This window comes from Haliotis rubra, unplaced genomic scaffold (genome assembly GCF_003918875.1).
Source record: "Haliotis rubra isolate DU_JTF1 unplaced genomic scaffold, ASM391887v1 Scf149, whole genome shotgun sequence".
Classification (NCBI taxonomy): Eukaryota; Metazoa; Mollusca; class Gastropoda; order Lepetellida; family Haliotidae; genus Haliotis; species Haliotis rubra.
Genome location: NW_025765436.1, coordinates 752,833 through 774,037, shown reverse-complemented (window position 1 = coordinate 774,037; position 21,205 = coordinate 752,833). Strand labels below are relative to the sequence as shown.

Genomic DNA, 21,205 nt, shown 5'->3' with positions numbered 1-21,205 from the left:
ATGTGTGAAGCCCATTTCTGATGTTCCCCACCTTGACATTGCTGGAATATTATTGAAAGAGGCATAAAACCCAACGCATTCTAGTATTCATGTATTCACTTTACGTCTTTTCTTTTGTAAGGTTTTCTGCAATGAGAGAAACAGTGAACGAATTGCTTTTAAAATTGTGGATGGGTGGAATAGTCACTCATTGTCTTTAAGATTATCTTTGAGTACAGTGAATATTTTGTTTTTTATTTGCAGCCAGTCACAGAAATTTATGTACCATAAGAAAATTGTATTTTAAATTGTTTAAATTTAGGACTCTAAGATAGATGAGATGCGTGAGTGAGTGAATTAGTTTAGTTTTACGCCGCACTCAGCAATATTCTATCTATTGGTATATAGCGGTATGAGATGCTTTAAACAGCAAAGGTGTTGTACTGTACCTTAGTATTAGAACCACAGTAAGTGTGTTCATTTGCCAATTTGTGGAGTATGTCTTAAGGTTAAGTGGTTAAGGAAGGTGAGCTTCAGTTGTAAGAGCAAGTACTACTATTTACAGTTTCTTCCCACCTATTTGGTATGGGTAACATCACTGCCAAAGACCAAATATTTTCATAAATCATTACATATATTTTATACATCATGTAGATAGCTTATTGTTAACATATGCATTCTGTTGGCAGCTACAGGAACAATACTGATTTGTATACTTTCAGCACTGCTAAAAATATTGCATATTGCACAATCTATATTTTATATTGTGTGTTGAATATCAAACTGTTGTGTAATATGGACTTCAATATTTTTATCGTTTATGCAAATCGATTTTAAATGTTTTTTGTCTTTTTATTATACTTCATTGATGCTGGGTATTAATATGTGAATATTCATCAATGTTATATAACAATTTTTAAGGAATTAAATTTTATGAATTTTAAAGATGTTTTTGAGAACCAGAGCAGACAGGACTTAAACTTGATGTGAATGTATTATAATAACTTCAAGAAAATCAGTTTGTTCTAGACATCACTATAGTAAACCATTCAACCTCATTTTGAAATTCTGCATGAATACTGTTTTCTTTTCCTAAGATGTTGTTTGTTAGTTTTCCATCTTGTATAATTGTACCAAAACCTGGCTGAAGTGTCTTAATTGAGTTGACTCTAGCTGAAACTCTTTGCAGTATGTAAACATTTACCCTGATCTGCTTTTGCAGCGTCTCAGTGCATATTGGCTCTCTGAGCTTATCTTGTATGGTTGAGGAGTTGAACTTTAGCAGGTTTGTGTTTCTGTATGGTGACATCATGTTTGGTTCAAATCATTAGATTTTAGTGTTATTGTTTATTCTTCTGTGTTCATACATTATATTGTTACTCATCTACATTGATGCTGTCACTAATTATGTACATACACATCAGTTATTTACCATGTCGACATGACTTTTAGCATTAGATGTACCATGCTATAATTTGTAAACTTCTTATGTGAATCATTGTTGTATATAAACAGGATTTCATTCAGCAATTAAGAAAGTGCCATATATGCTTGTATTGTAATTGCAGAATTTGGATTAAAGGAATATATTCATCATTGTTCATGGATATTCGTTTAGGGATAATCCAAGATGGTTTGCAACATTGTCTGATCTGGTCACACATTGAAAGATCAATGTGCACTGTCAACTCACATCAGCCTTTAACCTTTAAAACAGACATTAACCCATAACAGTTATAACAGACTAACCATGTATCATCAATAATTAATTGACAGCTGCCAAGTCTGAGGCACAAGTCAAAGACGATATATATACACAGGATTGGAAGCCTCCATTGACAGCTCGCTCTGATGTGGGACGTGCTCATTTGCCGCAATAGGGGTGGCTGCGCTATGCATCGTGGGTAATTCGCTAATGCTGGACACCTAAAGGATAGCATCATGTGTGGGATACTAGTATATGTCCTTGCACAAGTGGACTATCATTCGCTGTGCACAGTTGCCTTTCTTGGGCACACTAAAAATCTTCAGTCAAGGGTTTGTATCCCAATATTGCCCTCATCAGTTTCCAGGTTTGTCTGCACCTTGTCCTTGCTTTGTCAAAGAGGTAAATATCAAAGATCTGCTTTCCTTGGGGCTTTCTTCACATATCAAGTTCACCTGCTTTAAAGGGCCACTGATCCAGAGCGATTAATGTTTCCAGCCAACAGTCTAATTATGAAACCTAGCTGCAAACTGGTCAGCCCCTGCTCCCTCGACGGGGACTGGGCTACTGTCCACCTTGGCAGAATTTCTTCAACCTAATCAGTGGGACATTAGGAAGGGTGGATGCCCATCAGATGCCGTTATTTGAAAATATCCCCGGTAGTTCTTGTCTGATTGTAATAAAGTATCCCAGCAGTGTAGGCTTTTACAGATTTTCAAATGTTTCGATGGTATAGTGACTGGTCCAATTTGATCCTATTTCTGTGCTTTTTACCACAATATTTAATTATGTAAAAGTATGATGTCTATTATGTATGCTATGATATCAAAACACACATTTGATATATTTGAATCCATAAACTAAACAACCCCACTTTGCCATTGCAAAAAAAATCTGAAATTTTACTTAGGTACATAGGTATATACAGTTTTTAACTAAGTACACAGCAAATGCTTATATATATTTCTTATGTAACAATGAAGTTCTGTTCGTATCCTCAAAACAGTGTCGGCCCATAAGTTTTTTTTTCAGGCAATCGAACTTGCATGCAATACAGCGATTACTACTCTCTTGCTGTAACCCTTGTTTGGTGGTAAACCTAGACATGTTATTTGTCATCATTCACTTGATGGTCAGTTAATGAATTTATAACAGGTATAATTGGTGATAACACCACTCAGATTACCCGACAAAGGTTCCCATTTTGCATGTCTTGTGTCTGGAGTAAATACTCATCATTATAAATTGAGGTCTGATGTGGCAAATGTATTACATTTTATGTAATATGTGCATGAAAGTGCATTAAGAGGAATTATCAGCTGAGTTACAAAACAAAGGATTAACCGATAACACTCTGATTGATTAATTGCTTTTATCCTGCACAGCGGATTTGTCAAAAGGTAGTGTTTATGTATGCAGATTTACTAATCTATACTGGATATGCCCTGTCGTAAAGTCTCCTTGTAAAAACAACTTCCTTCCTTCAAAGGATTAACCGCCAATACATTGATTGATTGATTGCTCATTATTGGCTAACTAAATTACTTTTTTAAAGAATGTCGGACATCATGCAATAAGTTGCCAGGTTTGCTATCATGGGTGACCAATGGGACTATACACCAATGTGAAATACCTGAAAAGATAGATCACTTTTTCGCATATTAGACTGTTAAAAGACACATGGCATGGAACAAGATACTTTGTCAGCTGCAGATGAATGGCATCTCATTCCTGTAAGTGGATATGACCCGGGTTCGATTCCCCACATGGGCACAATGTGTTAAGCCCATTTCTGGTGTCCCCCGCCGTGATATTGCTGGAATATTGCTAAAAGCGGTGTAAAACTAAACTCAGTCAGTCAGTCAGTGTAAGTGGATATTGATGGATACATTCCCGAACAAGGTAATAGCCTGATATTGTTGCTATAACTTTAGTCTGTTTAAACTTTAATATTTGCATTTTGTTTATATTTAATTGTTATGGCATTCAACAGAATCATTTTTTTTTGTCCTGAAGTGTAATGAGACAGAAAACATACACTAGGTCGCGCTTAGGGCATATGTGTGATATATGATACACGTTGGCAACCTATAAGATGTCTAGATATTTACAGTCATGTTATAAATACATTAAGTATAAGCAGATCATATGCATTTTATTAAACTTCAAACTGCTTACAAATATGATAATAAACCAATTAGGATTATATGACAAAATATAAAGACGTACATTGACTTTGTTATTTCAGTCCTAACATTTATTACCACTGGCAGATGGTTAAACTTAAAATGTTTTCATTTGTTATCAAAATAATGCCATTTAATACAACATTCAGATTGACTAGTAGTGAACCCAAGCTCACTACTCTCCCCAGAAGATTCCCCATGTACTTAGTTATCCTTACTTTCAAAACAGTGCTATATCAGGCTTCTCACCAAATTCAAGGTCCGACTATTTCTTAAATCAAATTCTACATCCATTTACGTTAACATTTTTATAAAGCAACATTACTATGAAATCAAAATTTTACATCAAAATCAGCATTTTTATAAAAGTGAATATTTTTTTATAAGAAACTAAATCATTCAACAAAGTCTACATAATTTTACAACAAAATCAATATTAGACTATCCAGTAAAAAAGATTTCATCTTTGTTGATCAGTCTATACTTATACTATCAATTGCGCATGAGGGTGGCGCAGCAGAGGTAACGAACCAGTCATGAATTCTGGGATATCATCCGGGTACTCACTGGAGAAAAACAACAAAAGCAACAAACAGTCCACGGAAATTGCTCTGGATCAGTGCCCCTTTAACTGAGATCCTGTTGAAGGGGTTAAAGCCAGACTGGCCTTGCTGTGCCCAATGACAGACATATTACTTTCATAACATTGGGCTAAGGGTTTGGATGTATTAGTGAGTGAGTAGGTTGGGTTTGATGCCACTATACATGCTAATGTAGGTAGTAGAAAAAAACACAGACATTGAAATACAGACCAACAGTGTGCAATAATAGTCATATGTTATGAATAAAGTATGAAATGTTTCAATAAAGATTATCGTTTTCAAATTATCAGCGTTTAAAATTTCCGCCAGCTCGACCGTCTGGAACGGTCTATTTTCATCTCGGACGGTCAATTTTCAAAAGTAACCTGGTACTTACTTTTACCCTTAACAGTAAATATTTCATAATATCAGACAGGCTCTCTGGTCGTCAGTTTGGGGTGTTTAAAGTATTATGATAATTATGTTAAACTATTTACGATTGGACAGTTAATTTTACAATAACCAATCACAACACATGTACTTTCAGTTACCTAAACTCGGTGCATTAATGTTGAAGGGCTCAGGGAAAACATCGAGGGTACATCAACCCATGCCCCCCTCGTGACCAGTGAACAACGTATTTATCTTACCAAACACCTTAATGTTAATTTTGAATTGTTTGAAGCACGGGTACAAATCTTTTTATCTTACCTCACACATAAATGTCGCTTTCTGATTGGCTGAGCACTCTTCTATTATTTTCAATGTACCCTGCTTACAAGCGAGTAACATTTCAATGTAACCCGCTGTCAATGGCAACTCATTTGGTACTTCGTGGTAGTAATTCTTTATCTCGAATAACATTGAATCACGTATGATGTACGGAAATTACCGATGTTTTGCGAATGCAAATCGATGGAAGGGAGATTACTCTAAATCTGTTTTTCTTGTCAGCAAAATCTAGCTTCAGCTTCATTCAAACAATTCAAAATTAACATTAAGGTGTTCGGTAAGATAAATACGTTGTTCACTGGTCACGAGGGGGGCATGGATTGATGTACCCTCGATGTTTTTCCTGAGCCCTTCAGGCGAGGGGAACAAACAAACATCGAGGGTACATCAACCCATGCCCCCCTCGTGACCAGTGAATAACTTATATTGTAGCCATCGCTAGATTTTGCTGACAAGAATAACAGATGGAGGTACTTTTCAGTGAGGCATCTGATATGGCGAGCAAATACGACATTATTCCTACTAATCCAAGATGTGTGAGCCGTCAAACGATGCGCGACAATGCCCATGCATCCAGACCTTAAGTCTACTGGAAGAGGAATCTGTTTTACCCTTTGCTGGATCATATGGCTCAGCAATTAGAGGATAGGCTTATCTGTCCCAATGGCCGATTCGAAGCTCAGTATTTTGTACCTGCTTCAGTCCATAATATGACCGAGAAAATGGGTATAGTAGGCGAATATTCGCACAGTTCACTGAGCTGAAAGAGAACTCACATGAGCAACAAACGGTAGAAATCAGGCAATGGCAATTACGATGGCAAGATGTTCCAGCAGAGGAGAAACCATCGTGTTTGTTGGCAAAACTGGACTTCGCAAAAGAAGATCTTTATCCAAATATCCGTGTTGCCCTCAAAACACGTGTGACAGTGCCAGTGTCTTTGGCAACTTCTGAGCGTTCCTTCAGCACAATGGGCGCGTCAACAATGGCAACGGAACAGCTTAATGCACTTGCACCACTTCATATTCACAGGGATTTTGATGTCTACTTTAATAAGGTAGTGGAAAACCTGCACAATGGCACTTCTCTTCAAGTAGAGTTGATGCATACAGTAACTGATGCTAGCAGATCTGTTTCTGACTGATTCAAACAATTTCATAGATGATTTAGCTCTTCTTGTTCTTGTTCCCTTTACAACGTTCATGTATTTCTGAGAGTTCAAGTTTTATTGTTTTGTGGTTTATTATTTGAAATAATAATAATAATAAATATACACTTGTATATCGCTTGTTTCCAGTATAATCAACTGCTCTAAAGCGCTTGTGAGCAATGAACTGTCATGGGAATACACAGTCTAACAGTAGCAGACTTTAAACAAATGTGTTTTAAGTAGTGATTTGAATGATTCAAACTCAGGGGCACTTCTTATTTCAAGTGGGAGGGAATTACATGTCTGGGGTGCTGAGATTTCGAAACTTCTCTCGCCAAATGATGTACGAGCTGACGGAAGCTTCAACAGACACTGGTTATAGGAACGTAGAGTTCTCTCAGGTTTGTATTTTTGGATGAGTTCAGAAATGTACGGAGGAGCATAGCGGTGGATAGCACGGAATGTCAGAGTCAGCACTTTAAACTTGATTCTGTCCTGAACTTTGAGGGAGTGGAGATATTATTGCACCTCACAATCTGTTTATTCATTCACAACATTATATTATTACTGTGTATTGTCGACCTATATTTCCTCTTAGGTCAGGGTTTTACCTCAAATCAGAAACATGGGGTCCCCAGGACCCCCAATTATAAGTTTTAAGGGTCCTTGTAGGCAATTTGAGAGTCCTGTGAAGTAACAGTGTACCTTTTGATAATTTCTTTAGAAAATGGAATGAATCATCGATCATGTGGACTGATGGATGAAATGATGCATGTAACTGCTCTGAAAGGAACAACAAAACACTTAGCAAAGTTATTGATATGTTGTGGGTACCATGAAAAAAACAGAGAAGGCTATTGTTAAGACTGTCAAATCATGGAACAGAGAATCTATTGAAACCCTACAAGGTTGTTTTGCGTGTACGAGCTCAATTTAGTGAAGCCGTACAGGATAGTGAAAGTCGTATCCATATATCAGAAGCTGACGTCATTCAAAGCGTCTCCAGAATTAACATCAGAAAAGCAAAAGGACCTGACAACCTTGACGGCATTGTGTTGAAGGAGTGCAGACTTGTTTCAATTCTCAGTGAATACACACGTTATTCCTTCGGTCTGGAAAACATCAGAAATTGTACCAGTTCCTAAAAAGACACAACCTAAAGAACTCAACGACTACAGGCCAGTTGCTCTCACATCTATAGCAATGAAGTCGCTGGAACGCATCTTGTTGAGACATCTCCGTCAGGAAGTTGCCGACATACTGAACCGCTTCAGTTCGCCTACAGGTCAAGGAGAGGAGTTGTTGATGCCACACTGTCACTCCTTAATAATGTCTATAAGCATCTAGAGACACCTAAGTCATACATCAGGATCCTCTTCGTTGGCTTTTCATCTGCGTTCAACACTATCCAGCCACATATCATGATACAGAAACTGTTAGACATGGGCGTTAACTCATACTTCATCAAGTGGATCGAAAACTTTCTTGTGGAGAGACAGCAGTACGTGAAAGTTAACGGGGCTGTATCGAGTAAATGGACCACCAACACTGGTGCACCACAAGGCTGTGTAACATCTCCTGTTCTTTTCACCCTCTACACTAATGATTGTGCAAGCTCGAATTCAACCTGTTCAACTGTAAAGTTCGCAGATGATGCAGCAATTGTCGGCAAACTGAACGACACTGATTCTGAAGAACTGTATAAAGAGGACATTAATCATTTTACGACTTGGTGTGCAGAAAATCACTTACTCTTAAATGTCACAAAAACAAAGGAACTGGTAATTGACTTTCGGAGTAAACCCACAGAAATGCTTCCAGTGATAATCAACGGTGAATGTGTTGAGACAGTGTCGGAGTATAAGTATCTGGGAACCTTCATTGACTCTAAGCTGAACTGGAACTCTAACACTGAAGCCCTATACAAAAAGTGTCAACAACGTCGTCATTTCATGCCTAAACTGAGATCTTTTGATGTTAACCCATCTGTGATGTCATCTTTTTATGTAGCATTTATTCAGAGTATTTTAACATTTTCCTTCCATTGTTGGTACGGGTCTCTCTCAGTTCATCTCAAATCTAAAATAGACAAAATTGTTAACACTGCAAGTAAAATCGCTGGAGTCAGATTTGAATGTTTATCATCAATATATGAGCGGCAAATCGCGAATCAAGCTGTCAAAATCATATCTGACCGTACTCACTACTTAAATCGGAATACAACCTCCTCCCTTCAGGCCGCCGCTACAAAAGTTCCAATTGTGAAAACTAAGAGAGCCCGTACATCCTTTATTCCAAGTACCATATCTCTCTTAAACAAATGTGAAGATACCTAAATCAAAGAATTTATGTAAATATGTTTGGTATCTCTCTAATGTGTCAGTAGCTCTGCTGATGTAACACAAATTCCTGAGAAGGCATTAAAGTATTATTCTATTCTATTCTATGAATGATATTATGCGTCCCTCAGGACAGTGACTTTTTTCTGCGTCCATTCTCTACATTTGTGTGTACGGGACGCACAATCGCGCGTTGCATAAATCCCTGGAGGTATTTTGGACCAAATTGCTGCCCATATCAGTGGACAACTTATGTTAATAATACGCTTAGAACACATGGATTGTTTGTACAATATTGAGTAAAATTACTTGCTAGACCATCCAAGTTTCACTTCTGTTGTATTGACAAGGAGTTGAGCAAGTTGAGCCCCACGATGTTAATATTATGCGTCCCTCTGGACACAGTGATTTTTTTTTCTGCGTCCATTCTCTATATTTGTGTGTACTGGATACAAAATTGCGCGTCGCATAGCAACCCTGGAGCGAGGGAGGGAGTAAGTATAATAATAATAATAATAAATGTGAACTTATAATGCGCCTTTTCAATGCACAAGGCCCATGCTCAAAGCGCTAACAAAGTGAGTGGATAATATACATATATACAATAAGGGACTAGTTGCTAGTCATAATGCAGTGAAAACAGATGAGTCTTGAGAAGTCGTTTGAAGGAATAAAAGTCAACTGCTGATTTAATGGTGATAGGGAGAGAGTTCCAGAGTAGAGGGGCAGAGCAGACAAAGGATTTCCTTCCAAAAGTTTGCAGTTTGAACCGAGGCACAGAGAGTAGGTTCAGATTCTGAGAACGGAGCTGTCTTTCTGGAGTGTACGGGGTAAGAAGTTCTTTAAAGTATTCTGGGCCTATGCCATTGAGGCATTTGTAGACAAAACACAATATTTTAAAGTCAATTCTTGATTTAACAGGCAGCCAGTGGAGGTTTTTTCATGACAGGTGTTATGTGTGAGCGCTTTGAAGTTCTGCTTATGATTCGGGAGTATGGTTTTACGCCTAGGTTATTAATATTTCAGTAACATCACGGCGGGGTACGCCAGAAATGGGATGGTACAATCCAAATCATTCGTAACTACTCGCCTCTTTCCGTGACCTACAAGAAGACGGGAACCAAAACCAAAACATCAGCCTGGTTGATTACGAATTTGTTCATTTGTGTGAGTAAGTCGGTAAATAAGGACGAATAGATTTGGCCTACTCATCCATGTTACTATAAACACCGCGTCAAATAACGTACTTTCGCCACTCTCGCGATCTCCCTCCTCAATTTTGCAGGAGGGCCCTCTTGACAATCGAGCGAACGCTCGGGCCGTTCGATTAGGTAATTCATCGCACGTGCGAGATACTTTGTGCAAAACGAACGCACCCATGTGGTGCAATCCGAATCATTCGAAACTACCCGCCTCTTTCCGTGACCTACAAGAAGACGGGCTTGCCGGAATGACACGAGTAGCTACGAATGAATCCGAATGTCATAAATCAACTAAGGGAAGCTACTCTGTTCTACAGTCAACATCAATCGTAAGCTGGGCCCCGTCTCGCATATCGCAATAAATGGCAGCCTATACCGGCTCCTAGCTTTGTCGAATCTTAGCGCGCACAAAGGGAGCCAGCTTACATCAATCGTGACCAACTCGTGTTGTTCCGGGACAAGCCGGTTACGGAAAGGAGCGCGTGGTGCTGGTTCCCTGGGTCTGTTGCGGAACCAGGCTGCGCGTGACGAACGGCATCAACAAGAATGGCTAAACATCCGGGCCTGGTAGACGAGTTGAATATGGAATAGATGCCAAGAGTGTGTCATTGCTGGTGCATTAATGATACAGACGCTCACGTAATACACCACACAGGTATATTTTATCTACATTACCTTGATGTTAATATTGATAAACATTCAGAAACAATTCATGACTTCTTTGCTAACAGTAACAACCACAACACGATTTACAGGTCATCGCATCGGTTCACAGTCTCATTGTGTTTCCGGGCCGGTCAAAATTGAGCGTTTGAGTCGGGAATTTCATAAGGCAAACGCTGTTGGTTGGTTGGTTTGTTGTTTAATGCTGCACTCAGTAATATTTCAGCTACATGGCGGCTGTCTGTAAATAACCGAGTCTGGACCAGACAATCTAGTGATCAACAGCATCAGCATCGATCTGCGCAATTGGGATACGACGATGTGTCAAACAAGGGATCGAGCCTGACCACCCGACCACATTAGTGGCTTAAGATAAACATGGGTTGCTGAAGACCAATTATATCCTGGAGTGGCGGTGGGGTAGCCTAGTGGTTAAAACGTTAGCTCATCACCCAGCAGGCACGAGTTCGATTCCCCACATGGGTACTGTGGTTGGTTGATAAGCTGTAAATTAAAACAAGGGCAAGTAATTTGTGATTTTGCAAAACTTAGGAATGGATCTAGATGTTTGTGTAGGTTTACTGAAATGAGTTCCGAGGAGATATAGAAGATGGAAGAAGGGAGAGGGGTTTGATGAATGAATGTTGCATTCTCCTGTAGTCAGTACTGTTCATTGTATATTAAGGTGATTTTTGTGTAATCGTCTATGAGTAATGATCCTCACCACTGTGGTAAGAGGTTAAAACAGCAGTCACATTGGTCAGATCTGACTCATTGAAGCTGAAATAGAAATGCAATTAACTTTCACTTGAAAGCCGTGGTCCTGAATGTTATGGATATGTAACTTTGTAAGTAATATTTTGTCATTCTTTCAGGGCAAACCAAGTATTTTAATGTTTTATGGACAGACCTGCACTAACAAAGACTTTTTAGCTCCTTTGACAAAGCATATATTGCATATTTTGTTTTCTCCATTTCTCAGCTGTTTCTGTGCATTTTATAAAATCTGATATGGAGGAATTATGTGTGGTATGTAGTTTAACAATATTCATGTTTAGCCATTTTTTTTATATGTTTTCAAGCTCTTGACCTTCACATATGCCATAATTTCTAGTGTTGATGCATTTTTGACACCTCAGAAACCACATGGCCTATGAACCTGAAACTTGTTATGAATTTTTACAGCTTTGGTGTCTCTGCTATTTGCCCACGGAATTCTAGTTACAACACGAACATGGTCACCATTATTTTTTCATTATTCAATTCAGATATAGAGCCACAAACTGTGACTCTGTTTTTTAACATCTTTTGGTGTATTTCTGAACACTAAATTCCAAAGAAATTTGTCTGGTCTCCTGGAATATTTGCAAGATTGAAATCTGACCAAAAATTCATGAATGATACTGTGGTATGATATGGCTTCAGGATGGATGAAACTGACATGGAAATTCTCTTTGATGGCAAGCATGGTCTCAGTCTGAAACAAGGTCTTAATAGGCTGTACAAGGACAAGGCTCTGTGTGATGTGACCTTGACCTCCAGTGATGGCGTGGACATTCAAGCTCATTGGCTGGTTCTGGCAGCACATTCAGATTTTCTTCAGCATCTGGCAGTCAACAGGAATGTGGTGCTGTCAGACACAGGCAGCCTGAAACTAAGTAAGCTGTCACTGTTCTCTGCAAATTATTTCCTATATGATGTTGTGTAGGGCTAAAGTATGTATTATGCTCAGCCTGGTTCCCTGGGTCTGTTGCGCCTGCGCTGACGCTCCGACACTGACCCAGGCAACCCCTGCCGAATGGCGGCCTTCGCTGCAGGGAGACGCGACATACATTTGCTATAGAAAAATCCGGGAACGGGTGGTTAGAATTTTTTCATAGCATTTTCATCAATACTATGGCAAAGTATACGTCACCAGAACAACGGCCATCATTACTTTCAGTGTACGAAAACGTTATTTAAGCAGTATCGAGACAGGAAAATCGTTGTTACATGGGCGATATGTAAACAATGACACAACCATTATTTTCATCACCGACATGTGCTTTGATATTTCGTGTCAGCTCGCTATTGCCACGAAACTCTACACATAAAACATGGAAATGAACGACCACACTGATTGAATATAGTTAGCATCTTCATTTTAGCAAAGTTGATGACGAAAATATCGCCGATTATGTCCAGTGTCTTCCATCGTTCCATCAAAGTTGTCTTGTCTGTCTGTCAAAGTTTTCAGATAAAAGATGTTGGTTGGTTTATTGTTTATGGCTGCACTCGGCTCTATTCAAGCTATATAGCGGTGTCTGGACCAGGCAGTCCAGAGATCAACAGCATAAGCATTGATCGATAAAAAATGTTACAGGGTGGGATTGTACATATAATTGTTAAAGATACATACATAATTCTTATGGCTGAGTATTGCTCACATACAAGCAATACATGCATATGAAACTCATCTTCAACAAAAGATCTTCCCCTTAATATACAATATTTACAGTCATTTAGTGTATAGGACATTTGTGTATCTTCCAAAATTGACTGGAATTTTAAACCTATTACATCTGAAAATAACCATGGACAGTCTTAAGTGTACAGGGATAGGGAGTGTAAGATTCTTTCCCATATTTAACAGTGATTTAAAATGTTGTTAATAGAAGGAATCAGACAAACTGTTGATAGAACTACACCATGTTTGTTGTAGGTTGTAAAATGATCTTTGTTGCAAAAGGTGAATGAATATCTTCACATCTTGTGCTAACCACACATATTCAAATTCAAATCTAAACAGAATATTTTTAATGTGAGGAGCCCATGTGGTAAGGCATTGGTGAGACAGTTTGTGTTCATCCAAATACAGTAGCCTGCACCAATAACTTATAGCCCTTGTGGTGTGCACAAGTTGGAGAGGGGTTCTGCCACATTCTCCCCAAACCATAGCATTGTTTGCTGTTTTGAGAAACCATTTACACATTTTATGCTGTACATCTTCAATAATTTTACAATATGAGGTCCCCCTACACTTCTGCACACTTACAGTTACACAGCATAGGAACAATCATAGCATTAAATATCATAATTAATCTTGACATGGTTTATTTTCAACTTTCTTTTGACATCTGTACAATGCCATAACATCCTTTTTACTGTATGCACCAAGAGTAGTTAGTGCTTTAGTCCAAGTAAGTTAAAGTGTTAACATAATACCAAATATCTATATAAAGATACAATTTCAAGATACACACCATAAAATTAGGATTTTTTAGAAATAAAATCACAATAGTGAACTGGTCAACAAGTACAGAGCAAATTACCCAAAATTCAAAAGCAAAGAGTCCATAGCAGCATTTAACCAAACTAGATAACTGATATCTGACTGAATAATTGCTGATATCAGATGTATTCTAATAACACCAGGGTTATCACAATCAAAATAATCAATGTACAGCAAATGCATACTCATGACAGGTTTCATTGGTAAAAATCACCCTTAATTCAACAGTTCACAAATATTGGAATGTTCATCTGTCTAAAAAGTTCTTCTTCCCATATATGTTATACCAATGTATTCACATACTGATCATACCATGTATTTTTATATATTCAGTTCAGTAATATAAAGTACCAAATTCATTGTTTTTAGCTGTATATGTGTGTGTATTTTTGTATATAGATATTTGATTCACCATGTTTATTATAATCATTTTTGAATGATATTGGTATATATGTTAACTGTTTCATGTTGTTTTGTAGAGGCTAAATATCAGAATGACAAACCCTGTCATTAACATCATTCATATGGATTTAACCGCTTTACCTTGTAGTTTCACAAGGCGATCGAAAAATATATCCACTAAACTTACCCTGAAGCGATGGAAGACACGGGACATAATCGGCGATATTTTCGTCATCAACTTTGCTAAAATGAAGATGCTAACTATATTCAATCAGTGTGGTCGTTCATTTCCATGTTTTATGTGTAGAGTTTCGTGGCAATAGCGAGCTGACACGAAATATCAAAGCACATGTCGGTGATGAAAATAATGGGTGTGTCATTGTTTACGTATCGCTCATGTAACGACGATGTTCATGTCTCAAAACTGCTTAAAGGTCACATGCAACCAAAAAATCAAACATAATTAAAACACAATTATCACTTATTCATGACATATAATATACATTGCTGGTAATGAAAAAACATATAAACAAAATTATAAGCGTACAATCGCAAATCAAAAGTGCAAAATTGTGTACTTCGGTTTACTTCCCAAGAAACGAAGCAGCCGGGACACCGAACCCAGTCAGAGCGGGTGGGTGTGCACTCAAGTGTAACGGCCGGTTCATTTGCAGATGCCTTCACGGCTCATTGTGTGTGTATATATAGAGATGTTGGGTTTTGTAAATACATGCTCATTTTTTGTGTATAACATTTTGCAATCAACAGACATCATAACATGTCATGTGTTCAAGTATCACACCTGCCTGTCTGTGTAATTACATAATGTGACAGAGACCGAACTCGGGCCATAAATCAATGCATTTTGTTTATGGTGTATAGCCTGATTGGTGTTAAGTTCAAATTGCATGTGGTCAGTCATAGCAGCTGTGTATTGAATATTGTCATCAGCAGACAGGCAGGCAGACACACAGGTGTCAATAAAACAAGACATTGAGTTTTGTCTGTGACAACGACATATCTATATCACAGTTAGAAATTCTGTACAACGCTAAATAATGACATTGCTTTTTAGTATCGAACTGAGAAAGTGACTCGGTAAGAAGAACGTGTGGTGAAATAGACAAATGAAATTATATAAACAGTTAATTTACTATCATAACATATAAAAAGCTCGCGCCTGTGAGATATCAACAAAACATTAGAAAAATAGCTGACACCAAAGCCTTCACCGAGTATTCACCCGACAACCCGCTTCCAAGCTGCGCGAACCTATTTCACTGCGCACGTGCTATGAGCGCAGCCCAGCTGTTGAAACCCGTTTTCCCCAGAAAAGTCTGGGGAAAATTAGTGAAACGTTTGAACTCCGATTTTGCGCCTTTTTTTTCATCGCGTTATTTTTTAACTTTATAAGTTGAATTTGCATTTTTGACGATTTGTTTTGGTAAGTCCATACCGAAAGGTATCAGAATCTGCAAAGTTGTGTTTTACGTTGCATGTGACCTTTAAATAACCTTTTCTGTACACTGAAAGTAAAGATGGCCGTTGTTCTGGTGACGTATACTTTGCCATAGTATTGATGAAAATGCTATGAAAAAATTCTAACCACCCGTTCCCAGATTTTTCTATAGCAAATGTATGTCGCGTCGCTTTATGTTTGAATATGGCCTTTGGTGTTAGCCACATGATTGATTCCTGACAATTCAAATACCATTTATAATGGCAATTTCTTGGTTTAACAACATGATTCTGCAGTTCAAGACAGGTAGCAAGGTTAAACTTTATTCAAATATACTCAGACATATTACAGTGCCAAATTAGGCAATTATTCCCTGGAGTATGCTTCTGTATTCAGATATATGTTACCTGTTTGTGGAGTATATTCATGATATTAGTTTAAACTATAGTGATTCATATTAGGTATAGTGATACTGCTGTTGAATTTCAATACATCAGTGTACACTTTTCTTAAGTGTTGATGCTGCAGATGTAAAGCAACTGTCCCTATACATCAACATATTGTCAAACATTCTTATATGATTTAATAATGATGCTATTCTAGGCATTCATTAGTGACACACAAGTCAATTTAATTGTAATCTCCCAAAATAACGAATTGCTGCAAAGATAATGCATAACATTGAGCATGAATGCCAAGGGGACCTTGTCATATTTCTATTGTTAAAAGGTAAAGACTTGATGGGGTCTTATATAAATACAGTACAATAGGACTGCAGAAGCCCCTTAATTTCAAGCACTACATAACCCTAGTACTACATCAGGTTTGTCACAGATGCAGTTTTCAGTGTGTGAATGAAAGAACTGACATGTTTAAACAAACATGGGTATTCTTAATCTATGAGTACAGTAATTATGGTTTCAGATATAGAGTCGGAGATACTGAAGATGATGCTGAACTATCTCTACACTGGGGAGCTTGTGGTCACCAAGGACACTCTGCACAAGATAAAGATGGCCGCCAAGGTATTACAGCTGTCCAAAGCTCTTGCCTTGCTGGAGCAGTCTCACTTGTCAGGCTTGGGTGATCAGAGCTTTGAAGCTGAGTCCAAAATACTGCAGCCAACTGCATCACTTCAGGCACCTGATCTTGAACAACAGCAGCTCCAGAGTCCAGACGACCAGGGGTTTGCTGTTATGGGAACATTAACACAGTCGCCCGCATCATATGGTCAGGTTCAGTCAATGCAGTCACCTGCACCATTTGTCCAAGTGCAGTCAACTGCCTCACCCATGTTATATTCCCAGGGTTATCTCCAAAGCCAACACTATGACAATGATTCCCATAGAATGCAGCAACCTGCAACAGTGTTGAAGGAGGAAGCATCACCTTTACTACCTACCATTTTATCTGTGGAATCTATTAGTGACAGTCAAACAGCATTTAGCTCCCCATCATTCAGTAATGCATATCTAGACCAAAGACCTCACACCAAGGACAGTTCTCATGAACATGAATCTGGTGAGCCAGGTAGAAGGAGAAGTGAGCCCACTAGGCAGCTCTTGGATGAAGGTCAGATAGTAGCTGGGAAGAGACCAGGTGGAGATAGGAATGCACGGTGCTTATTTATGTCTGATGGAAAAGACCAAGCTGTCATTCAAACAAAAAGAGGAAGACCAAAAAAAAAATTTAATGTGAACATTCCCATCTTTCAATGTTCCTCAGCAAAGTTTGTGACTCTTAGTACAAGAAAAAATATGTCTGCAACAAAAAAAAAGATGAATCAAAATAAATCATCTGGTTCTGTTGTGTTAGAAGCCGTGAAACCTTATCTCTGCCAAAAAAGATCATTGAATGAACATAAAGAAGGGGAATCTTCACATAAGAGTGCAGAAGTTGCAGCAGAACATATGACAGCACAAAATAAATGTAGTTCTACACGAGACAGTGTTGAAGTAGACCTAGGGCTCGTGAAGACCGAACAGTTTGATGGCCTGGATTATGCCATATATGAGAATCCTGACACCTCTGATACTGATTCCTGTGGAAACTCTTTATCTCACTGTGCTCAAGACAAAGCTAGAAATTGTAGAGCCAGAAAAATCATCACCTCAAAACTTCAGAAACATTCATCATCTATGTCATATTACAGATTCACAAGTGTATTAAGGAGTAAATATTTACTTTCTCAATATGTCCAAAACATGTGTATTTGGAAGACAGAAATGTCACCATTTCGCTGCAAGGTGTGTAAGAGAGGGTTCAAGCACCTCAGTTCATTGAAATATCACTGTTTGTCAACACACTTATCAAAAGTCAGAAGATTGAAAAGAAATCTTCCAACAGAGGCTCTAAACGCAACTCAACCAACAATTACTGAAGGTTCTGGCCAGGTGGGAGAGTGGAGGATGTCAAGAAGGATCTCAACACAACAAGATCACACAGCTAACATAGTAAGTTGATTATTTTATTGGAAATAGGATTACTGACTATTATGGTTCTACACGATACATTGATTGCTTTCTTCACTGTGCCATGATGGTCATCTTCTGCTATCTTTGAGTAATAGTTTAGAAGGTAAAGCTACTCTGTTTTCAAGTTTGCAGTCCTTTATCGTTGATTTAAGACTGCTAAATGTAATTTAAAAACCGAACATGTTAGCGGGGGGGTTCTAAATTGAACATTTAGCGGTCTTAAATCAACGATAAAGGACCGCAAAATTGAAAACAGAGTAGCTTTATTTTCATTCTAGCACAACTGATAAGCGTTTCAAAACCGGACTCTTTGGCAGGAACCAATATGCTTGTATTTGTAACAAATAGCATATATAGATTACAAAAATACTCTTTATACTGTGTGCAAGTACAGTTATTTGATTTTTCTCAAAGCGAATTACTAATCTCCCCAACTGTATGACAATCGACTCCCCCAATTCAAGCAGTGAACTTGTTAATTCGCTGCTAACTTTATTCACGGAAGTAACTATTGGTAACCTAACAAAAGTGTCAACGAGTTCATTGTATTCATATGCAGTCAATCGGTCACTTTTGATGAGCTCTCAGCCAATCAGAATCGAGCATCACACAATGTTATGCTAAAATTTATGTTTAGTTTAAAGTACATGCCATAACTACCACTTGTATAGCTGAAACACAGAATGTGGTGAAGGCAATCGATACATTTTAGGATGTGACAACTTCAGCTTGTTCGGAAAGCTTCCTTGTGATTGTGCTGGTAACTGAAGTGGTAACTGCTGGTCACACTACAGTTATTGTAGTGTCTGTTATCATTGTAATCCTGGTTGCTTTTGGTTAATAGATTGACAACAGAAAGTTATGTGACCTGAGCTGTAAGTTATAATCAAGGTTTTTTTGGTTGAAGCAATTTCTTAAATATATTGTCTTGCCCAGAATTTAACAGTGATCACTGCATTGTCAATTAATTGACATAACTGTTTGGAAGGTTTTGTAAAAGTGGGCAGCATTTTGGTCATGTTTTACAAAATTAGGATTTTGAGTAGTGATTCAAGAGCAGAACTGGTTCCCAGTAAATCATGTTTGTTGAAAGAGGTGAGTGAACAGATCAAGCAATTGTACCCTAACAACTGGGATGTTTCTTACACCAAGTCCAAGCCTGCACCCAAGTAATTCCCATAACTACAGGCATCTGTGGCTGGAATTTGTAACAAAATGTCCTTTACTGGCTGGCGAACAGTTATCACGATCACCTGGCTGTGGCACTTATGCAGGCAGCTTTTTGTACTTCCATATTCTTCTTCACAGAGATCTTCCTTGGGGTACATATATGCATTTTCTGCGACTGAAAATGTCATGTGACAGTTGTAACAATGTTTTAATAAATATTGTACAATGAATAAATCATCTTTCCTTCTGCTGTCATGCTATGTGCCACACGTGCTGTGCAAGACTGACTTGAGATAATGTCTCAGACATTGAATACTGTATGTATTTTGTCCTTATTACGTTCTAAAGGAACGCTTTGTTGACTTTTGCAGTTATGCATATTTTATTTATTGTGACATATAAATTGCGTTTCCTTGGTGGGAAACTTGCGTTGGTTCACGTTACTTGAAACTTGCTTATTTAAAACAATGTTTCATATTGCATCCTCTTTCACGTATTTTCAATGTTTTATGCATGCTTGTTGTGTTGTGTATAGTTGACTGTCTGCTGTTAACGTCATGCTTTGCATGTTTGCTTTCAGTCGTTTACGACATGTGATGCATGTAGTAAGAGACAAGCGGTGGATTTCCTCTTCTTTAAAGAACTTAGAGAGGCAGGGGTGATCCTATGGAGGAGGTTCCGCCCTCTAAGGCTAAAAAAGGCTAAAAACCTAAAAGCTCTAAATCGTCTTCTTCAGTTTCTAGTCCTCAGCCTTCATTTGATATGTCAATAATTCATCAACTTTACCAGCAACACATGGACTCAATGACATCTCTCCTGCATGAATCGGTTGACTGTCTCGGCAGGAGTTCCTCATTGGTTCGGCAGGTGGTTCGGAGAGATTGTGTGTGGGGTCGCCGGGCTCAGCTCAATCCCTTAGCCTGGAGGTGGCTGTTGTTCCAATGCCTTGGGCGGTGGGTCCAGTTGCCTCTGCTCCGGTGGAGAGGGAGGGTTCGCGGTTCGTGCCCAGTCCCTCTCACTTTCTTGGCTCTTTTTCCGCTTAGTATCCCAGGTGTTCCAGATGCTTCGACCACTCGAGTGCAAGCGCACTTGAGCTTGGATGCCACTGTTCTGTGGTGCATCCTCCCAAGTCTCGTGACCAGGGTTTTCTTACGCGCGCAGCTTCCGGATTGAAGAGCCTTCTGGGTTCACTTTTTCCTCTCGTGTCCTCAGGTCAGTCTTCGATTGGGTCTTTTGTTGGGTCCTCTCTTGGGGAGAATCATGACTCAGGCTCGGGTTTGGAGCTGTTTGTGGTTGTCGACGTCTTGGTACTCGGCCTCTGTTTCGGCTGGGTGCGATGTTGTTTCGGGGCTCAGCAGGTTATATAAGAGGCCGCGGCAGCGGCGATTTCATTCAAAGACTCTGAGGCTTTGTTGGAACACCCACACCCGGAGGCAGCAAGTTCTTCCTCCGAGTGGAGCCTGCACCAGAGTCTCCTGGCTGGCTTCAGCCGTTAGATAGGGGTAGGATAAGAGTCACCCCACCAAAGGTAGAGCTGAAGGGAAGAGTGGTGCTGGTACTCAGCAGCCTTTTCGCAGCAGCGTTAGCTTGCAGGATGCTCAGTCGGGTCCATCCCTGCCAGTCACTTGGCAAGGGACCACCCACGTGATTCTACCCGATGTCCCTGTTGGGTGCTGTCCACCGTCAGTATAGGTCACTTACCACAGTGGATCACCGGTATCAGACACACTCCAGTGCCATCCTGTCCTGTCAAAGCGGGTATTCTGTGGGACGAAGCCTGACCACAGTTATCAAATGTGAAATTTACAGCATTTACTTTTATTTCAAAAGTAATATTCCTATATAAGAAATCACATTTCAAACATGAGTAACTATTCCTTAGATATTAAAGA

General features: G+C 38.9%; 1 protein-coding gene across 2 annotated transcripts in view; it reads left to right on the top strand.

Moving 5' to 3' along the window:
• The first annotated feature begins 10,364 nt into the window (after positions 1–10,364).
• LOC124269983 overlaps positions 10,365–21,205 on the top strand; it is a 47,868-nt gene continuing 37,027 nt past the window's right edge. Inside the window, exons 1-3 of one of the 2 annotated variants that reach the window (XM_046704986.1) lie at positions 10,365–10,529; positions 11,963–12,195; positions 16,594–18,122. In XM_046704986.1, the coding sequence (XP_046560942.1) occupies positions 11,964–12,195; positions 16,594–18,122 (1,761 nt within the window). In that variant the 5' untranslated portion in view covers positions 10,365–10,529; position 11,963. The remainder of the gene's footprint in view (positions 10,530–11,962; positions 12,196–16,593; positions 18,123–21,205) is intronic. The other variant, XM_046704991.1, reaches the window with a different exon arrangement.